Raw genomic sequence first — 19,704 nt, 5'->3', positions numbered from 1 at the left:
CTCTCGAGAATTTAATGAGAATCAGCCTGTACAGATGTGAAAAATTAGACTTTGAAACTGCATTCAACAAGTGGGCAGCCCTAAAATTGCGACGGATCTTCATGTAACACTTTGTAACATTTTGTTAATGCTTAAAGTATTAACTAACCCATCTTTTGTAATTTTCATTGCCTGTTACATTAATAGACTAAATTAACACTTGGAAAAATGTACACTACTTGTTTTGGCGACACTTTTTGAAAATTGGCGACAAAATATTGAGGTTGGCGATTTTTTTTGCGACAGCTTTTTAAACGCCAGGACCATCCCTGAATGTGACATGGACAACAGTAGTCAACTTTTTATAAGCTGCAACTAGATTGTCCTTACTAACAATGTGACATGGACAACAGTAGTCAACTTTTATAGGCTTCAATTTAATTGTCCTTAATACCAATGTGATCTGGCAAACAGAACAGACAACCTTTTCCTGGCTGCCCATTCGTAGTCCGTACTAGCAGTGTAACTAGTCACACAAAAGTAGTCTACCTTTCCTAGGCAACCCTTTCAGTGTCCTTAATACCAATGTGACATAGATAACAGCAGTCTGCCTTTTCTAGGCCATCCTTTGATAACTGGTTGTATTCAACAATATGATTAGGCAGACAACAATACAGTATACCTTTTCTAGGCTACTTTTCATTATCCCTAATACCCATTTTGTGTCTAGGCAGACAACAGTACAGACTACTGTTTCTAGGCCATAAAAGCAGACCATGTTTTTGTACGATTTGGGATATTTACAGGTTATCAATTTCAAATTTTGCTAGACTTTCAGTGTGGAAAGGTAATCTAAAGACATCATGAAATTTGTCATTTGAAATGTTTCAGTGTTGTTCAAAGATCAAGGTATAACTAAATTCCGCATTAAATATGGAGGCTGTTTCAGGTAAACAGCTTAAGATGGTGTCATGGGATGTCACAGCCCCAACATTATCACACTTTAAAACACTCTGTATAAGAGTATCTAATTATACTGAATTTACTCACAAACATAGGTTGAGTCTAAAAATAATGATATGTTGTCTAAAAGCAATGAAGCTGTGTTTAGTCTAAAATAAATGAGGCTGTTGAGTCTAAAAACAATAAGGTTTTGTTCAGAATGGTATGTTCAGTCTTTAAATGATGATATCTTGGGTCTAAAAGCAATGAGGCTGTGCTGAGTCTACAAACAATGAGGACATGCTGAGTCTAAAAACAATGATGCTGTGTAGAGTCTAAAGATGATAATATGTTGAGTCTAAAAATGGCGATGATATGCTGAATCTAAAAATGATGAGGATGTGTTGAGTCTAAAAACAATGAGTCAGTATTGAGTCTAAAAACAATGAGTCTGTGTCGAGTCTAAAAACAAGGTTGTGTCAAGTCTAAAAGCAATGAGGTTGTGTTGAGTCGAAAAGCAATGAGGCTGTGTTGAGTCGAAAAGCAATGAGGCTGTGTTGAGTCTAAAAACAACGAGGCTGTGCTGAGTAAAAAAATGATGAAGATATTGATTCTAAAAACAATGCGGCTGTGTAAAGTTTAAAAATAATGCGGTTGTGTTGAGTCTAAAAACAATGAGGCTGTGTCATGTCTAAAAACAATGAGGTTGTGTTGTGTCAAAAAACAACGAGGCTGTGTTGAACCCAACATAATAATCAACGTAGAGGACTTTATTATTTCATAAAGATGATATATTATTTTGGGAGGTTTTGACAATCACAATGAGGATTTGGGATAATTAATTTTTTCTGATCTTTATGGCTGTATAATTATTTTCACTGATTTTTATGGCTATAATTACTATGCAATGAAGAATTTTTAATATGCTTTAAAAACTGAGAAATCAACCAGAGAGAATTCATTCACAATCACATCATTAGAGTCATGTGACTATCCATGACCTTCCTTAAGATCTAAATCTACTGTTTCACTGTCAACGTCTGTATCATTCAATAGTGCGATTCTAATTATCAAACCTGTATTTTTGCCTGCATTAATATCATAAGCAATATCTCACTAAACCATTCCAACATGTAATTGTCGCCAACCAGACTCTAGAATCTGCTGAATGAGGTCTGTAGCCTAAAGTTTGGAGTAGGGAAAATCCAACTTTATTACTATTTTTTAAAGGTTCGAGTCTCAGATTCAGCTAGCATGGGTACGTGGGAAAGCCTGCCAGTAGCTTCTCATGGGTCGGTGGTTCTTCCTCCATCAGTTATACTAGCTGCCATGTATAGCCTATCCTGTGTTGAAAAATGACGTTAAGCCCTAGAACAACAACTATTTTTAAATAACAGATTACAACTTTATCTTTAATAGCAACCATGGTATGTGATTTCATTGTAATTTTCTCCAACACATGTAGTTTCTAACAGGGTATTCCCCAAAGGTATTGCCTAAAAAAAAAAACTTGAAATGGCCAGTGTTTATTGCAGATGTTAAAATGTACTTGCATGCTGATGGTACACAGGTAAACTGGCCAAGGTGTCAAAATGTATTTGCATGCTGATGGTGCACAGGAAACTGGCCAAGGTGTCAAAATGTACTTGCATGCTGATGGTGCACAGGAAACTGGCCAAGGTGTCAATGTATTTGCATGCTGATGGTGCACAAGAAACTGGCCAAAGTGTCAAAATGTATTTGCATGCTGATGGTGCACAGGAAACTGGCCAAGGTGTCAAAATGTACTTGCATACTGATGGTGCACAAGTAAACTGGCCAAGGTGTCAAAATGTTCATATGCATGGCGATGGTTAAAAAAACTGCTAAATGTAAAAAGGACTACAGTGTTAATGACATCAATATGTAGTCTAATTCTGAAAGACCATCAACAGATTAAATAATGTTAACATTACTTGGCACAATTCCAAATTTAGCATTTATATTTAATAATTAGCTTGAAGAGACTAAATATGTCCATCAATTTAAAGCTTATAAGCATATACCATCCAAATTATGGATTTTCCTATTGGCATGAATTTCATGTTTATAAGCATCTGCTATCCAAATAATCAATTCTGCAATTGGCATCAATTTCATATTTACAGGCATTTACTATCCAAATTATTAACTTTCCAATTGGCATCAATTTCATGTTAATAGGCCAACACATTGTACAGAATGAGATATAATAATCATCAATGTATCTAACAAATATAAAACCATTGCTTACCTCTTGTTCCTTGGCTCTTACAAATGGCCGTAAAAAGCAAAAAAGCGTACAGTTTACCGGCAATATGAGAATTCATGCACACAGATTCCGATACTGTGTATATAATTTATTTTTCATCAGGCATCTAATTTTAAAAGGCACATCCAAACTATATCAAGAACTAAATGAATTAATGGTCAATATTTATATATTTTACTGAACTTAACACTACCGTATCATGAAAAAACTAGATTTACTTGTACATGACCTCAAATCTTACTGGATAGCAACTACTGTAATTTGTTAAATCATGAATCACTCAATATATATTAGGCAGAGAGCAGAAGTGTGAACTGTTCTCAGACATTTTTTCTAACAGACACTTGTTGGGGATACCGACATACTCCCAACCATCATCTTACTTCATAAAGTTAGATTCACAGTCATATGAATATTTTGTATTTAATTAAAGTTTCAAGTCATTGTTTCTACAGAATTATCAATATGCTAACAATTAAAAAAATCCTTTTTATTACTTAGAATGTTACTTGAAAAGCAGACAATGACTGTTAATGTACCAAGATTTACATGGGACATGTGGCATTGTGATCTGCTTCAAGTGGTTTAGGCTCACATGACTTTGGAGGAGAACCATTTAAGCTGTAGGGATGAAATGGTATGCTGTTACAATTAAACATGCTATAATCCTTGCTCTGGTAGTGCATTAGTAAATAAATAAGTAATTCCAACAGTCACTCTAACTTGGTAGAGGCAGAAAACAAACCAGATTCATTGTACTGTTTAGTCTAGTCCCAAGGCAATTTCACACCTGCTTAAATGTACATCATAGGACCAACCATTTCATTTTCATGGTGGGGGGAGCCTATCAGTTTATTTTTTTTAACTTTCAGCTCCCACCCCATCTGAATATAATATTCTTGCTCTTAGTGGTAGAATAAAGAACTAATTATGTCCTTATATTAGTTGAAATATTAAATAAAGGTGAGGGAAAAAGAAAGAAAATTGACCTGGTACAAAAGAAAATCCTAGGCACCCCAACCCTGAAAATGAAATCTTCAGCCCATTGAGGTCATATAAGAATTTTAGTTAAGACAAAGTCTGAACATGTTTGTTAGTGGAAACTCCCAATGTCTTATTTTGGTACTTTTTAATCAGTCAGAAGATCAGTCTTTTCATACACTGCCTGACAAACAGGACCAATTACAGAGTTATCTTTGTTACTGAGAGCAATACTTGGTTTAAACAATATTTTTAAGCCATAATAAAATTTTCAAGATGGCCACAATTTTTTGAAGTTGGAAATGCACCACATTTTAAACAGACAAACTACATATAGTCAAAAGACTTTTCATGAAATCCCCATGACCAGCCAAACAATGATAGCAAGATGTCTGTCATGGTGAGTATGCTGGTGTTTAGACTGGATCAACACCAGATTAAATTAGGACCGTCTTGATATCATAGGATGTCTTTCAGTAAACCCCACCCCATTTCTAATAATTAATGTGACCATTCCATTAATATTCTGAAAATGACCAACATGACATTTATGCTGCAAATCACAGTAGCACGCTTTTCATTCTGAAACAAACAGATATCAGAAGTCTTCAAGTGAAAATGACATGCTGACATGACCATCCTTTCAAGACAAGTCGCTATGCTGAGTATCTGATTATCAACATCTTCATTTACAACCAACTACATATCATGGAAGTATTTTAGTGTAACCACAAGGTGATATGATCATCTGTCATGACCATGTAACTAATAACTATTTTCAAAATGAAGCCACTGGTACTCATACTGGTCATGTGCCTTTTTCATTTAGGACCAACTAGACCCAGGGATGAATGTGTGTGCAATGCTTCATGGCAATCCCCATCACTCCCACCCCATGTAGTGACAGAAGAAGAAGTGTCGATACATTTGTTCTACCAAACTGGTAAACACACAGATAAGCTTCTATGGTTTTTGACCAGAAAAGTTGAAAATATCTCGATGATTAAGTGATTCTGAAAACACACCTGAATTATGTTCCAAAAGCATGGGAACATTGCCCAGAAGAGTTAAAAATATGATCTCAATGATTAACCAATTTTGAAAACATACCTGAATTACGTTCCAAAAGCCTGGGAACATTTTTCAGGCTATTCTCGCTCCCTATAATCCCTTTGCTTCTCAGTGGAAGGGAGGGCCCGGCGCTCCTGTCCTCTATGTAACTCTGGCTGCCTGGATCTCTCCCCCCTTCTGCCATAGTCTAAATTTCTGTTTAGGGCCTGTGTTTTTTCCTGCCACTCACGATCAAATTCAGGAGCCTCAGCTGTAATTAATAATTTGTATCATTCAATGATATTTATCAATACCAGAAAACCCCTATGTTACAAATTTTTTATAATGTTTAGCATTGGTCTGAAAATCTGATAGCTGGATGACAGATGGGTGTAAATACACATTAATGACTCTGAACATTGCACCATCAAGGCTGCTAGGCAGGACAGAGGGATATGAATATACAGTAATCAGACATGTTTTTGGTCTTCCATAAAAAAAGCTGAAAAATTGTAAGGGAGTCTGGGGTCTTCCCCAAATGGGGTCTTGAATGGCAGCACCAAAAAACGCATTTTACACTCATAAAAGACTGCTCCTGGTGCAACATATGATCACAAATTAAACCAAAGTAATCATCTGAAAAACTAATAAATGTAATGTTCAACTTACTATTTACTGACGCTGAAGTTATTTCATGTGCAAGTCAACGTTTACATCATAATTAAGTCACAATAATTTGTCAATTTTTAAAATAAACACCCAAGTATATAAACTACATACAAATAATCCCATACATTCACTTGTCTTTTTCTCCAATGGACACAACCTGTTGATATGCCAGTTGAGCTCTTTTTGCGGCTTTGGCAAAGATTTCTTTAGCCTTTCTTTTTGTCATCACTGACTTTTTTGGCTCAATGTGCAATCGTTCCTTTTCCTTCTCAATGACAGCCATTTTCCTTTCAAGCCAGTGCTTGTATTGACGACATGCAGTATGCATATTCTGAAAGAGGGCTACATCTGTTCCCTCATGCAAGAAATCGTTCTTCTTACAGTAATTAACTGCACTTTTTCCAGATGCCTTCTGAGCTTTGATTTTTCCATGTACCACTTGTCTTACAACTGTGATTACCATAATTCAGATATTTCTTGCAGAGGTCACAAAATGCCAGTCCTCTAGCCTTCAGTTTTCTTATAAACTGACCAACTAAATTTCCATCAACTTTTTGATCCAGCTATTCACATGTCCATATGATTTTTAAACCTTTATCTAAACTTTTCTTGTCATGCTCTCTCTCAACAACTTCGGTCGCCGTGTTTTGCAAGCATGCTTCTTCTTTCCATATCCATCAGTTTCCATTACACGAAGATTCATTAGATGAATTTAAACCTCTGACCAATCAGAATACTCTTTAAGAGTCGCGTGCTAACTAATACATGGAACAAATAATTTACAAGGGTCATTGCGGAATGGGACCGGAAAGACTTTTTTAAATTAAAAACTGGATAGACATAAAAAACGGACTATATCAAGAAAAATCTGATTCAAGCCAGGAGAAAAGCAGAATTGTGCTTGAAAATGGAGAAAAATCATGTCTGAGTAATGTCTCTGAGATAGTGCCCCATCAGAGCAACTAACCAGGAAAGAGGGATATGAATATACAGTAATGACTCTGAACATTGCCCCATTAAGGTAGCAGGATGAGAGGGTGTAAATATACTGTAATGGCCATGAAACGGTGCCCCATCAAGGCAGCTAGGCAGGAAGGAGCAAGGCCCTCCTTTAAAGTTGGAGGGTGAGTTGCCAAAGTAGGCAGGGGGCTTGGGGGCATTTGCCTATGGGGATTCAGTGTTTTGTAAAAGTAGCCAGGTGTAAAGTAAAAAATATCCAGGTAAATCACCAGGCTCCCAGATGATAAGGAAAGCCTTGAGAGAGGTGTGTGAATATACAGAACTGACACTGACATGGTGGCCCATCAAGACAACTAGACAGGAGAGATATGAATATACAGTAATGACTCTGAAACAGTGCCCATTACGGCAGCTGGAGGTCAGTGGGAATGTGAATATACGGTAATGACTCTGAAACAGTGCATCATGGCAGCTTGAGGACAGAGGGATACGACTATACATTAACAGCACTGAAACAATGCCCCATCAAGGCAGCTAGGCAGTACAGATGGATGTAAATAATACAGTTGTCGTTGTTGTTGTAGGGTTTAATGACATTTTTCAGCACACGATAGGCTATACATGGTGGCCAGTATTAATGGTGGAGAAAGAACCCAGGAAATCCCCGGAAAGAACCACTGACCCTCGAGAAGCTACTAAATAATACAGTAATGACTCTAGGCACACAGGGTTTTGTAAAAGTAGCCAGGTGTAAAGCAAAAGTAACCAGGTATGTCACCAGGCTCCCTACCGATAAGGAAATCCTCAACAGAGGAATGTGAATATACAGTACTGACTTTGAAACTGTGCCCCATCAGGGCAGCTATGCAGGACAGAGGGATGTGAATATACAGAAATGAATCCGATAGTGCCCCAGCTAGGCAGGACAGAGAAGTGTGGATCCAAATTCGAATCTTATATTTTTCCAGCTAGGCAGATACAAAAGGATGCGAATATAGTACTGAATCTGATTCAATAATTATTTTTGACACCTCAATTTAAAATTCAATAAAACTAGCCCTAATTTTTTTAAATATTTATAGCTGGATATGAGCTGCCTTCCATACACCAATGCATGTGCACTTCTTCAATAATTTTACAAGCCATGTACCCTGTCAGATGTAGTGGCACTTGCCCATTACAATAATTTCACATGGCCTTTGCCCTATTCAATGGACTGACACCTGCCTTTTTCAGATTTAGGCTCAAACACTTTGAAATTACCTTCATCTAGGTTGACCAATTCCTGATTTTCCTGAAAATCTCCTGTGCTTGTGTCCTTTTTCTTTTCAATGATGCGTGCTCGGTCATTGATGTGATTTCCAATGGCCAATTTCTCCAAATGTTTCTCTGAGTCTCGAACAGCTTTGCGAGTTTCTTTGATCTTTGTGGAAGAAATGATAATGTAATCAAGACATACATTAACTTATCTCATTTTTTTTATATGCTATCAAATCAGAGGTACTATAAGAAGCCCAAGTGGGTCTCATCAGCCTGCCCTACATAACCAGTGGCAGATATACTAAGCAGCCTCATGTAAGAACACAACCTATGTAAAGTATACGTACCTTCTCAATTTTATACCAAGCTGATTTTTAGTCTGATACAAATTATTTTTCAATGTTGTATCAAGTTGATTTTACATACAGTCTGACAAAAAGTTATTTCCCAATTTTATATAGTCATATAAAATTATTTTAGAATTTAATGTCAAGCAGATATTACATACAGTCTGACAAAAAATATTCCATAATGTTATATCAAGTTGATTTTTTGTTTTATGCAAAGCATGTAACTGAACTTGAAAAACTGACCTGCACATACACTGTATCTGGTAATGCCTACTATTTGACAATGATCACTGTTGCAAGTGGCCTTTGTCCCCATGATATGGCATCTTGCATATAAACAAAACCTATCGATAGGCAATGATAAGTATTGCAACTAGCCTTTGTCTCTGACATCTCACATGTGAACAAACCCTTAGCAATGCATGAAGGTACTGAACTGGGGAACTGGTTAAATTTGGATTAAATGCCTCACATAAGACTTAGAATAGTGAAACAAACTGCATGAGAATTTCCCAAACAAAAACAGAATCAAGTTTCATGATTTACTGTATAATCAATAGTGTCACAACAAATGACCCAAGTTCAGAAGATACACTTGTTGATGCAAACTGTAAAATCTACCTTGACCACGTTTGTGTGCATGTGTGGGGTGTTTACAATAAACACTCCAGGCAGTGAAAATTGTGTATTATTACAGTACCTAACCATGGACTATTTTATATTTTTCTAATTCTGGAGTTTTTCTCCCATTTTTAAAACAGGGCCAAAGTCCACTACAACTGATTTGGTTTGGGTTTGGTTTTTAATGCCACTTAGTGTCAAAGCAACTGCAGCAAAGTAACTTGCAATTCTGAATAAAAAATTATAACATTATGTTCATCAATATTTATTCAAATTTAATGTAATCATTGCATATACACCATACACTCTCCAGCCAGTGCAATTTTATTTTTCTCTCATTTTTAAAATAGGACCAAAGTCCTTTACTATTGGTTTGGTATTTTCCTACAGTGAAAGTCATTTAGTGCCAAGGCAACTAGAGTAAAGTACCTTGTGCAAGGACACACCATGGAACCGGATTCAAACCCATATCACAAGTCCAGAATGCCAACAATTCAACCACTGAGGCTCTTCCCTTACGACTAGAAAATCTTCAACAAAATATGCCTTTTTAAAAAACACACTAGATAAGCAATCTGACAAAACTGGGATAGTTTTTAAGTCATGCCACATCAATGTGATACAGTGACCTATATTTACCCCTAAAAAATCACTAATGGCATAAGCAGGTGGCAATCCACACAAACTTTAACAGCAATAATCATGTACACTGTACTGCACAGGTAAGACTTACCCCTCCAGGTGCTGTTCTTGTTGATGTTGTGGCCTGATATACTTTTGGGGGCTTGCCTTGTTCTGTGTTGGAATACGACATGAATGAAGACTGCGTGTAACAGTGAGCATTAGGATCACTCCTCATATTCTCCTACAAAATGAAACAAACAAAAACATAAAACACAAAAGCAAACAAGTTTTAATGAACATTCACTAAAGATCGGACCTTGGAGGATCTTACTGAAGTTCTCATTTGAAATTAAATTTATAAATCAATTTTTACTGATTTCATTTGAAATGCACACAAATCTAACATATTTATCACATGCCAGTCAAAAGCTGCTAGCAGCTACTATGCATAACCAAATGACTGATATGTAATTCTGAGTAAAAAAATTATAACATTATGTTCATCAATATTTATTCAAATTTAATGTACCTTTCAAAATTGCAAAACATTCATGGCAAACAATATATGTGGTTGTAAATTTGCTTTACATTGCTAGAATGCAAACAAATACCAATCAAAGAAAGCCAATACATTTTGTCTTGTTTCCTTACCTATTCTTTTGTATTTCAGGAGCCTGGCATGCAAAAAATCCAGACATGCAAAGACTGAGAAACTGCTGGACCCTATGCCCTGCAGGAGTAAAAGTTAATTCCAAGACTGATAAACTTGAGAATCAGAAAATGGCATTAAAATTCTTGTCATTTTTTTGTGAAGAAGTATATGCATAGAGCATGGGTTATCTAATCCACATATGAAGGACAAAAGAGGCATCAATCAACCAGGCAATATCCTATCCATGTGTGCTCAAGGAGAAAATAGGGATTCATCAACATTACAATAGGATATCCATGCGTGCTCAAGGAGAAAATAGGGATTCATCAACCATAAGATATCCCACCCATGTATAATGAAGGACAAAATAGGAATCCATCAACATTACAATATCCAATCCATGTGTGCTCAAGATAATATGGCTCCATCTACCATACAATATTCTATCAACATGTGCAGAAGGACTAAACTTCGATCCAACAACCATACAACATTCTATCCATGTATACTAAAAGACAAAATAACAATAAATCTACCATATAATCCATGTATACTGAAAGATAAAACTGTGAACCATCAACAATACAATATTCTACCCATGTATTCTGAATGATAAAATAGGGATCCATCAACCATTCAATATTCTTCTATCCATGTATATGAAAGACAAATTAGGAAACCATCAACCATACAATATCCTATCAATATGTGCTCAATGACAAAATAGGGATCAAACAACCATACAACATACTATCCATGTGTTCTGAAGGACAAAACAGGGATCAATTAAATATACAATATCCTAAAAATATATAACAATGATCCATCAACATTAAAATATCCTATCCATGTGTGCTCAAGGACAAAACAGGGATCCATCAACTGTACAACATCCTACCCATGTGTTGAAAAACAAAACAGGAATACATCAACCATACAATATCCTAGCCATGTGTGCTGAAGGAAGAAACAGGAATACATCAACCATACAATATCCTAGCCATGTGTGCTAAAGGAAGAAACAGGAATACATCAACCATACAATATCCTACCCATGTGTGCTAAAAGAAGAATCAGGAATATATCAACCATACAATATCCTACCCATGTGTGCTGAAGGAAGATACAGGAATACATTAACCATACAATATCATTTCAAACATCAGATTGGCATCGGTTTTATACATGCATAGTACAACTAAACATCACAAGAGTCTTTTTGGTGAAAACCCCAATATTATAATACAGCTAATGGAAGTTTTAATTACCCATGTTTTGTGGAATGGGTGGAGAGTGAAGAGAATAATCTATCCACTTGTCCAGACAGTTGCTCCTACTCTGCATGGAGAATAGCTATGCACACAATGCTTTCTTGCGGAATCGCATCCACTTGAGTGGACGTGATCTCGATACAATGGACATTCAATATTCTATCCATGTGTACAGAAGGATAAATTAGGGATCCATCAACCATACATCATATCAATGTGTGAAGGACAAAATAAGAATCCATCAACCATACAATATCCTACCATGTGTGAAGGACAAAATAGGAATTCATCAACCATACAATATCCTATCCATGTGTGATCAAGGACAAAAGAGGGATCCATCAACCATACAATATCCTACCATGTGTGAAGGACAAAATAGGAATCCATCAACCATACAATACCCTATCCATGTGTGCTCATGGACAAAATAGGATTCAATCAACCATACAATATCCTATCCATGTGTGCTCAAGGACAAAATAGGAATCCATCAACCATACAATATCCTATCCATGTGTGATCAAGGACAAAAGAGGGATCCATCAACCATACAATATCCTACCATGTGTGAAGGACAAAATAGGAATCCATCAACCATACAATATCCTATCCATGTGTGCTCAAGGACAAAATAAGAATCCATCAACCATACAATATCCTATCCATGTGTGCTCAAGGACAAAATAGGAATCCATCAACCATACAATATCCTATCCATGTGTGTTGATGGACAAAATAGGAATCCATCAACCATACAATATCCTATCCATGTGTGTTGAAGGACAAAATAGGGATCCATCAACAATAAAATATCCTATCCATGTGTGCTCAAGGACAAAATAGGGATCAATCAACCATACAATATCCTATCCATGTGTGTTGATGGTCAAAATAGGGATCCATCAACAATACAATATCATACCAAAGTGTGCTGATGGACAAATTAGGGATCACCACAGAGGTCTCGGAAACGCTTAATTATGCATATATGGACAAATTTTTTTATATATACCTGGGACACAGAAAATCACTTATATCCTCCGTACGCACACATTTGCTAGACAGCAAATTCGAGGGCTTGCCAGTCCTGCTTCAACCATCTGCTGAGTAGGAAGATGTGTTGATCAAATGATCATTTTAGTTGTGCTTATATTTACAATGAGAAAATTCAGTGGCGGAAAGACCCCCAGATGTACATGTAGTCATTGTAAGATTACATCTGGAAAACATGACCCAATAGCTTGGCGGCAAGTTCAAGGCTTGACTAGCTGCAGAGTGGTGGGAAAATGTTCTGATATTTACAATGACTGAATACAGAGACAGAAAGACCCAGTGATGTACTTTTGTGTAACAAATGAACACCTTTACCTTTCATTATTGTGTTCGTTTCCAACTGTAGCCAAATAAGCAGTGCATGTTAGAAGTTGCTAGAACTGGTATTTCACATGGAACACTGTGTGATGCTTAGCTTAGTGAATGGAGTAAGAAATTTCCTAGGCTTGTCATAATTCACTCTAACTTTAATGGACAAACAAGTTATATATCAGTGGTATAAAGAAGTTAGAAAATTAAACTCATTGGTGACCACTGGTTCTAATCATCTGGAAATTTAGCCACTTTAGCTATGCCCAATATGCTTCTGGTAGGGGACTGCAACTTTTGCTGGTGAGACTCCTCTTTTTTTCCAAAATAGTAGTCATGGACTCCTAGTTTTAAAATCCTAGCGAGACCTCTGCATCACCATAAAATATCCTATACATGTGTGCACAAGGATAAAATAGGGATCCATCAACCATATAATATCCTATAAATGTGTGCTCAACAAAAAAGCTGGGATCCAACAATCATACAATATTCTATCCATGTAAACTAAAAGACAAAATAGGAATCCATCTACTGTAAAATCCATTTATGCTGAAAGACAAAGCAGGAAACCATCAACCATACAATATCCAATCCATGCATAATGAAAGGCAAATTAGGGATCCATCAAAAAACAATATCCTATCCATGTGTGCTCAAGGATAAAATAGGGATCCATCAACCATATAATATCCTATCAATGTGTGCTCAACAACAAATTAGGGATCCCACAAATATACCATACTATCTATGTGTGCTGAAGGAAAACTATGAATCAAATAACCATACAATATTTCATCCACGAATACTGAAAGACAAAACATGGATCTATCAACAATAAAATACCCTATTCATGCATGCTCAAGGATAAAATAGGGATCCATCAACCATACAATATCCAATCCATGTGTACTGAAAGACAAATTAGGGATCTATCAACAATAAAATATCCTATCCATGTGTGCTCAAGGATAAAATAGGGATATAACAACCAAACAATATTCTATCCATGTATACTAAAAGACAAAATAGTGATCCACCTACCATACAATCCATGTATACTGAAAGACAAAACAGGGAACCATCAACCATTCAGTCTATGACAAATTAGTGATCCATCAACCATACAAAATGCTGTCCATGTGTGCTGAATGATTGTTGCTGTTGTTCTAGGGTTTAACGCCATTTTTCAGCACAAGATAGGCTATACATGGCGGCCAGTATAACTGGTGGAGGAAGAACCCTGGAAAACCCAGGGAAGAACCACAGACTCGCTAGAAGCTACTGGCAGGCTTTCCCACGTACCCACGCAAACCGAGCCTTGGACTCGAACCCACGCAGGCAGAGGTGAGATGGCAGTGATCCGGAATGGTGAGCGCTTTAGACCACTCGACCACTACGTGCCCCGTGCTGAATGACAAAACTATGTATATGTAGGGCATTGACAATGTGCATGCTGGATCTCACCTAGCTTTAAATTGTTTTATTCGCTGTACATTTTTTGCTTCTTTATAACTAATTAACTTTGTAAGACGTGTGTGATGAATTCCTGTTTATATGACCAATCAGGTAAAACATCATTGGGATAGTTGTGATACTGGTCAATACTGTTACATATAAGCAAATTATTAAAAAGGATGATGTAGCAAGTCGTACATACCGGACTTGCACAAAAGTTGCTTTGATGAGATATCGTGACAATAGAAATGTTCAGTCTGTAATGTGAACCAGGCCCACAATAGTAGAGTTTCCGATGGCTTGCCGGTTGAGGTGCAGTGGTGGTTGGTACATATTTATACCTCTGCTGTGAAGCATTATCAGAGTTAACTTGGAGGTAATAAAATCCCACACCAAAAAGCACAAGAAATCAGAAATCGTCTGAGCTGTACTCAGGGCCTCACATAAGAATTTTGCAAGTATGGCACTATTTTTTTTACTGACTGACGAAAGTGCTGGCGACAAATTTTTAATTTTTCATTGATACAAGTGAATGAATATGGTAAATGTTGTAGGTGGCACAATTTTTCATTTAAAACCAACTAGACCTCAGGATGAACATACGTGCAAAGCTTAGGAGCAGTAGCAATAACAAATTATTCATCATCGACAGACGAGAGATAACAGACAATCCCATAGGCTCTTCTGGTCTATAACCAGTACAGCTAAAAAATTTACGAAAATTGATCTGCAGCTGCATTATGAGACAGCAAATAAGGGTCTATTTTGTTTGCTTTTGGATGTTACTTGTATGTATTGATAAACCTATTATCAAGTTTAAAGGGAAATAATTTAGATTTCTGCTTAACAAATAGAGATCCATTTGTTTCAGGTCAACTTACAAAGTTACTTTCAATATTCTGCATCCTCTGCCCCATATTTCCAAACATGTCAAACATTCCAAATGGAGCTAACTGACTATTTCTTGTCTCTCTATACTGTTGCTCACTGTCTCTGCCATCTGTGATTCTCGCAGGTGCAGGTCCAAATGCAAAATTTGCAGGAACCGCTCCATATCCAAAATTTGCAGGAACCGCTCCATATCCAAACGTTGCAGGTACAGCTCCATATCCATAACCTGCAGGTAAAGCTCCATATCCAAAATTTGCTGGAGCAGCTACATATCCAAAACCTGCATAAGGATTCTGGAACATTTCATCCATCTGTCTCATTTGATCTCTCTGGACTCTGCACAATATACAAGTAAAGGAATTGGCTATGATGAGTAACTTTACACAAAATATAAGCACATTAAACAAATTACTCCAAAGAATCCCTCGCTGAGCAAGATAATTTACATTTTTATGAGGCCATCATGCCATACCAAAATTTGTTGGTAAAACCTGTCTACATTAAATAAATCAAAACAAGCCATTTTAATAAAGAAATATATGGCAAATATAAACATTTTATTTTGCCATCATCCCTGGACTAGAGAACAATATTTTTTTGATAGGCAAAAATATTTCCCTCACTGCCACTCATGTTAATACGGAATTACAATACAAATTTGGTCTATTCTAGCATGTTCAGAAATATTAGGTGGAAATTCCCCACCCAATGTATAAAAAAGGGACAATTTTCTGAATATAGGAGAGGAATAATAAAGAAATAAAGGCAGAGATTGTAAATATAAATATGCAATTCTATACAAATCAGCACTAATCCCACATACTTGAACAGAACCTGAACCAATAGAAATTTTGTGCCATCTACCCAACAATAATAATAATCAGTTGCATTAAATAGATTTAAAAACTGAAGAGTAATTTGACCCTCGACTCCCATAATCCGGTGAGTCAAAATGATAATCCTAAGAGCCAAAACTGAAATCAACATAGTCATTAGTTTTTTTACACTGATGAGATCATCGCTGATATTGTTCGTCATTCATGAAGCAAACTTATGTTTAGGATTTCTTGCTTTATATTAAATTGAGAAACATATGCACGGACTGTAAAGCATTTTGTAAGAAGCATATAAGCAGACTGTCTGTTCTTCTCTCCATTCTGTTCAATGTATTTAGAAAGTAATGTAACTAACAGTTTCAGGGTTTAATCAATCATGATTCTGAACCTCATACTGCTTGTGCAGCACAGTATAAATGCTAACCAGCTAGACCAGCAAGTTGTTCTTCACCTTTTTTTTGTTTTTGTTAGTCAAACAAAAAATAAAAAGGTGGAGAACAACTTGCTTGTCTACTAACCAGCATCACTGCTGAAAATCCCATAAGTAGGCGTTAATACTGCACTAGGAAAGGCCATTTTGAAATTAAATCCAAATGATATGAAAAATAAAATAAAACAAGAGTTCTCTACAGCACAACATAACCCTAGCCCAACAAAAAAAAAAACATTTTCTCATATGTAAATACTCTCTGTGCTCCAGAAGAACAGTGTTAAATCTGATGCAAATTATAACAGACTAGACCACAGACAACTGTCTGTCAATATATAAAGTCTTTGGAGAAAATTTGGGGAAAGTCCCAATTCCCGTAAATTTATTTCCGTTCTTCTGATGGAATTATGGAAACTAACGTATTGGAAATTATATTTTTTTCTTCTACATTTAAATATTGGTAATTTTTCCCGATCTTGCAACCATGCTCGTTTTGTTTGTTTATTTAGCTTTACATGCCTTGTTTGAAAATTACTTATTTAGTTTGAATTTCATAATTCTGGTTATGATGCTCAGTAGCAGTAGTAGTAGTATTTATAAATAAATTTGTAAGCAACAATACGAGCCTAGGTGTCTGTGTCGTTGTGGCGCTGGCTACAGATTTACAAACATAATTAAGAATTTAGTACATTAACCAAATTTGCTACTGTTGGCTACTCAAGCAATATTAATACTCCTACTTGTTTAATTTTCTTTCATTCCCAATAAATTTAATAGGAAAAATAGTGAGGTCGCTTTATGGTTCTACAAAGCCAAATGCCACCATTTTGATTCTATAACGCAATATGAAAAGACGACTTACGCGAAGAATGGATCTTCTCCCATTTCTGTGAATACCGAACGTCCATACATCTTGAATTGATGGGCTAAATTAATAACTAATTGTCTACTTTCAACAGATAATTACTGAATGTGTAATATAAAGTTATCTTTTCTGACTCAAGACGTTTCCTTTCTTACACTGTCGGGCGTGTCGATGTCTGCCAAATTTGCGTATGGGAGATAACTCTAAAGAACTATTGTCTGTAACAATTGGGTGGAGTTGTCTTTAAAGTACATGACGCCAAGCATTGCAAGCAAGTATATAGTATCCTCGTTCAAATCGCACGTGCATTACCTGCACCGCAATCTCTCAATTGCTTGTCCTTTCATTCTCACTGGGGCATGAAAATAAAAAAATTCACGTTTCACATTATGTCATCTTGTTTATATTTTATTATTATTAATTCTTGAACGCACAAAGACATATTCATAAATGAAATAATCCTAATTAATCATATAATTAAAGACACAACTCCTAATAATAAAAGTTCCAAATAAACTTTATTGGAAATCTAAATTAAGTCCAACGCTGAAGGTGTTGATGTGGCTGTATCGTGAGCCAGTAATATAATTCCAGGTTTGAATTCACTATAAATCCCAGTGAATGTCTCTGTCCAGGAATATTATTTTTTTTTATGAGCACTCTGTATTTACAGAAAGTAAAGAAAAAACTGAATTAAATAATTTAAAGAAATAAATTCCAGCCCAAATTAATTACTGGACACAATAATAATACAACTGATTCTGCCTCATGATCTTAACGCAAGCATGAATATTTTTTCGAATAACAAGATTATATTGTCTTCGGCCTGACCTCAGGTCAGAAGTAACATTTTCTATGAAAAGAATTTCTTTTTTTTTAAAGCATTACCTAACAGAAAATAACCTTCTAGAAGGTTCATAATGTTTACGAGATAAAATCGTAGTTATAAGTTTGCTACTAAGATTTTAATATAAAATGTGTAGTAAGGTACCCGGCAAAATCTACTACAAAAGCAAAATCGATAATTTAGGATTGGTAGAAAATGAACTTGATTTTGGACAAGGTCAAGTCTAACATACAATGTTACATCATCAATATCATACAATGAAATTGTTGTTGTTGTCAGTGGCGTCGCTAGGGGGGGTGCGGGGGGTGCGGACCGCACCGGGTGACACCATCTCAGAGGGGTGACACCAAAATGAAAAATTGCAAATTTTACAGAGCACACACTGCTCGGTCTAGTCGGATTTCATAAGCGGATAACCGATCATAGTTAAATACATGACTAGCAGGCACAGCAGTGGCGTCGCTAGGGGGATGCGGACTGCACCGGGTGACACCATCAGAGGGGGTGACACCAAAATGACATTGCTAAGGATTCTGTATGGTCTGTTACGGAAGGAGGACCATGGGGGTGACACCATGAGCTACCGCACTGGGTGACACCAACCCGAGTGACGCCACTGGTTGTTATTGTTGTTGTTGTTGTTGTTGTTGTTGTAGGGTTTAACGTGTTGTTGTTGTTGTAGAGTTTAACGCCATTTTTCAGCACACGATAGGTTATACATGGCGGCCAGTATTAATGGTGGAGGAAAAACCACAGAAAGAACCACCGACCCACGAGAAGCTAATGGCAAGCTTTCACGCATACCCACATTGGCTGAATCCGAGACTCGAACCCACGCAAACAGAGGTGAGATGGCAGTGATCCGTAACGGAGAGCGCTTTAGACCACTCGGTCACAAAAAAAAACAACCCAATGTAAATTAAATATATATAACAAATGTATGACTATTTGAATGCTTTCAAAGTAATGGATTTATTTTGAATGTATTCGAAATATGTAATGATCAAGAATACATGACAGACAACTCATTAACCGTTCGTCGGAGATAATTCGTACAACACACACTTTCGCAAGTAATTCATTTATGTCCAGAAAATGCAGCTAAGCCAGCAATATGAATATAATTTACTTCAGACTCGTTCCTGTAGAAAATTATTACGAACGAACAGAACTTTCAAACAAACAAATATTTTGCACGCAAAAAAAGTCCGTTTAAAGGTGCCAACCTTTCAGCTTGCTGGATGCTATCGAGCTGCGCATGAACGCGGGTGAAATGCATGCAAAGTCACGCATGCATGAATACAGTGGGAAGTATATTCGAGGGCATGACAACAATGTTATTACTTGCTTTGTTAAGGAACTA

General features: G+C 36.4%; 1 protein-coding gene across 2 annotated transcripts in view; it reads right to left on the bottom strand.

Annotated features, from left to right (window-relative positions):
* Positions 1-17,679, bottom strand: part of LOC149781689 (myeloid leukemia factor 1-like) — a 35,305-nt gene extending 17,626 nt beyond the window's left edge. For both annotated transcript variants that reach the window (XM_089935780.1, XM_089935781.1), the window contains exons 1-5: positions 17,492-17,679; positions 15,354-15,699; positions 9,836-9,967; positions 8,135-8,294; positions 5,303-5,513 (exon numbers count right to left, since the gene is read on the bottom strand). In XM_089935780.1, coding sequence (XP_089791906.1) covers positions 5,341-5,513; positions 8,135-8,294; positions 9,836-9,967; positions 15,354-15,699; positions 17,492-17,541 — 861 coding nt within the window. In that variant the 5' untranslated portion in view covers positions 17,542-17,679 and the 3' untranslated portion in view covers positions 5,303-5,340. The remainder of the gene's footprint in view (positions 1-5,302; positions 5,514-8,134; positions 8,295-9,835; positions 9,968-15,353; positions 15,700-17,491) is intronic.
* Positions 17,680-19,704: the final 2,025 nt, after the last annotated feature.

This window comes from Sinohyriopsis cumingii, chromosome 15, assembly GCF_028554795.1.
Source record: "Sinohyriopsis cumingii isolate HCF-2022 chromosome 15, ASM2855479v2, whole genome shotgun sequence".
NCBI classification, from domain to species: Eukaryota; Metazoa; Mollusca; class Bivalvia; order Unionida; family Unionidae; genus Sinohyriopsis; species Sinohyriopsis cumingii.
This window is presented reverse-complemented; position numbering and strand designations above follow the sequence as displayed.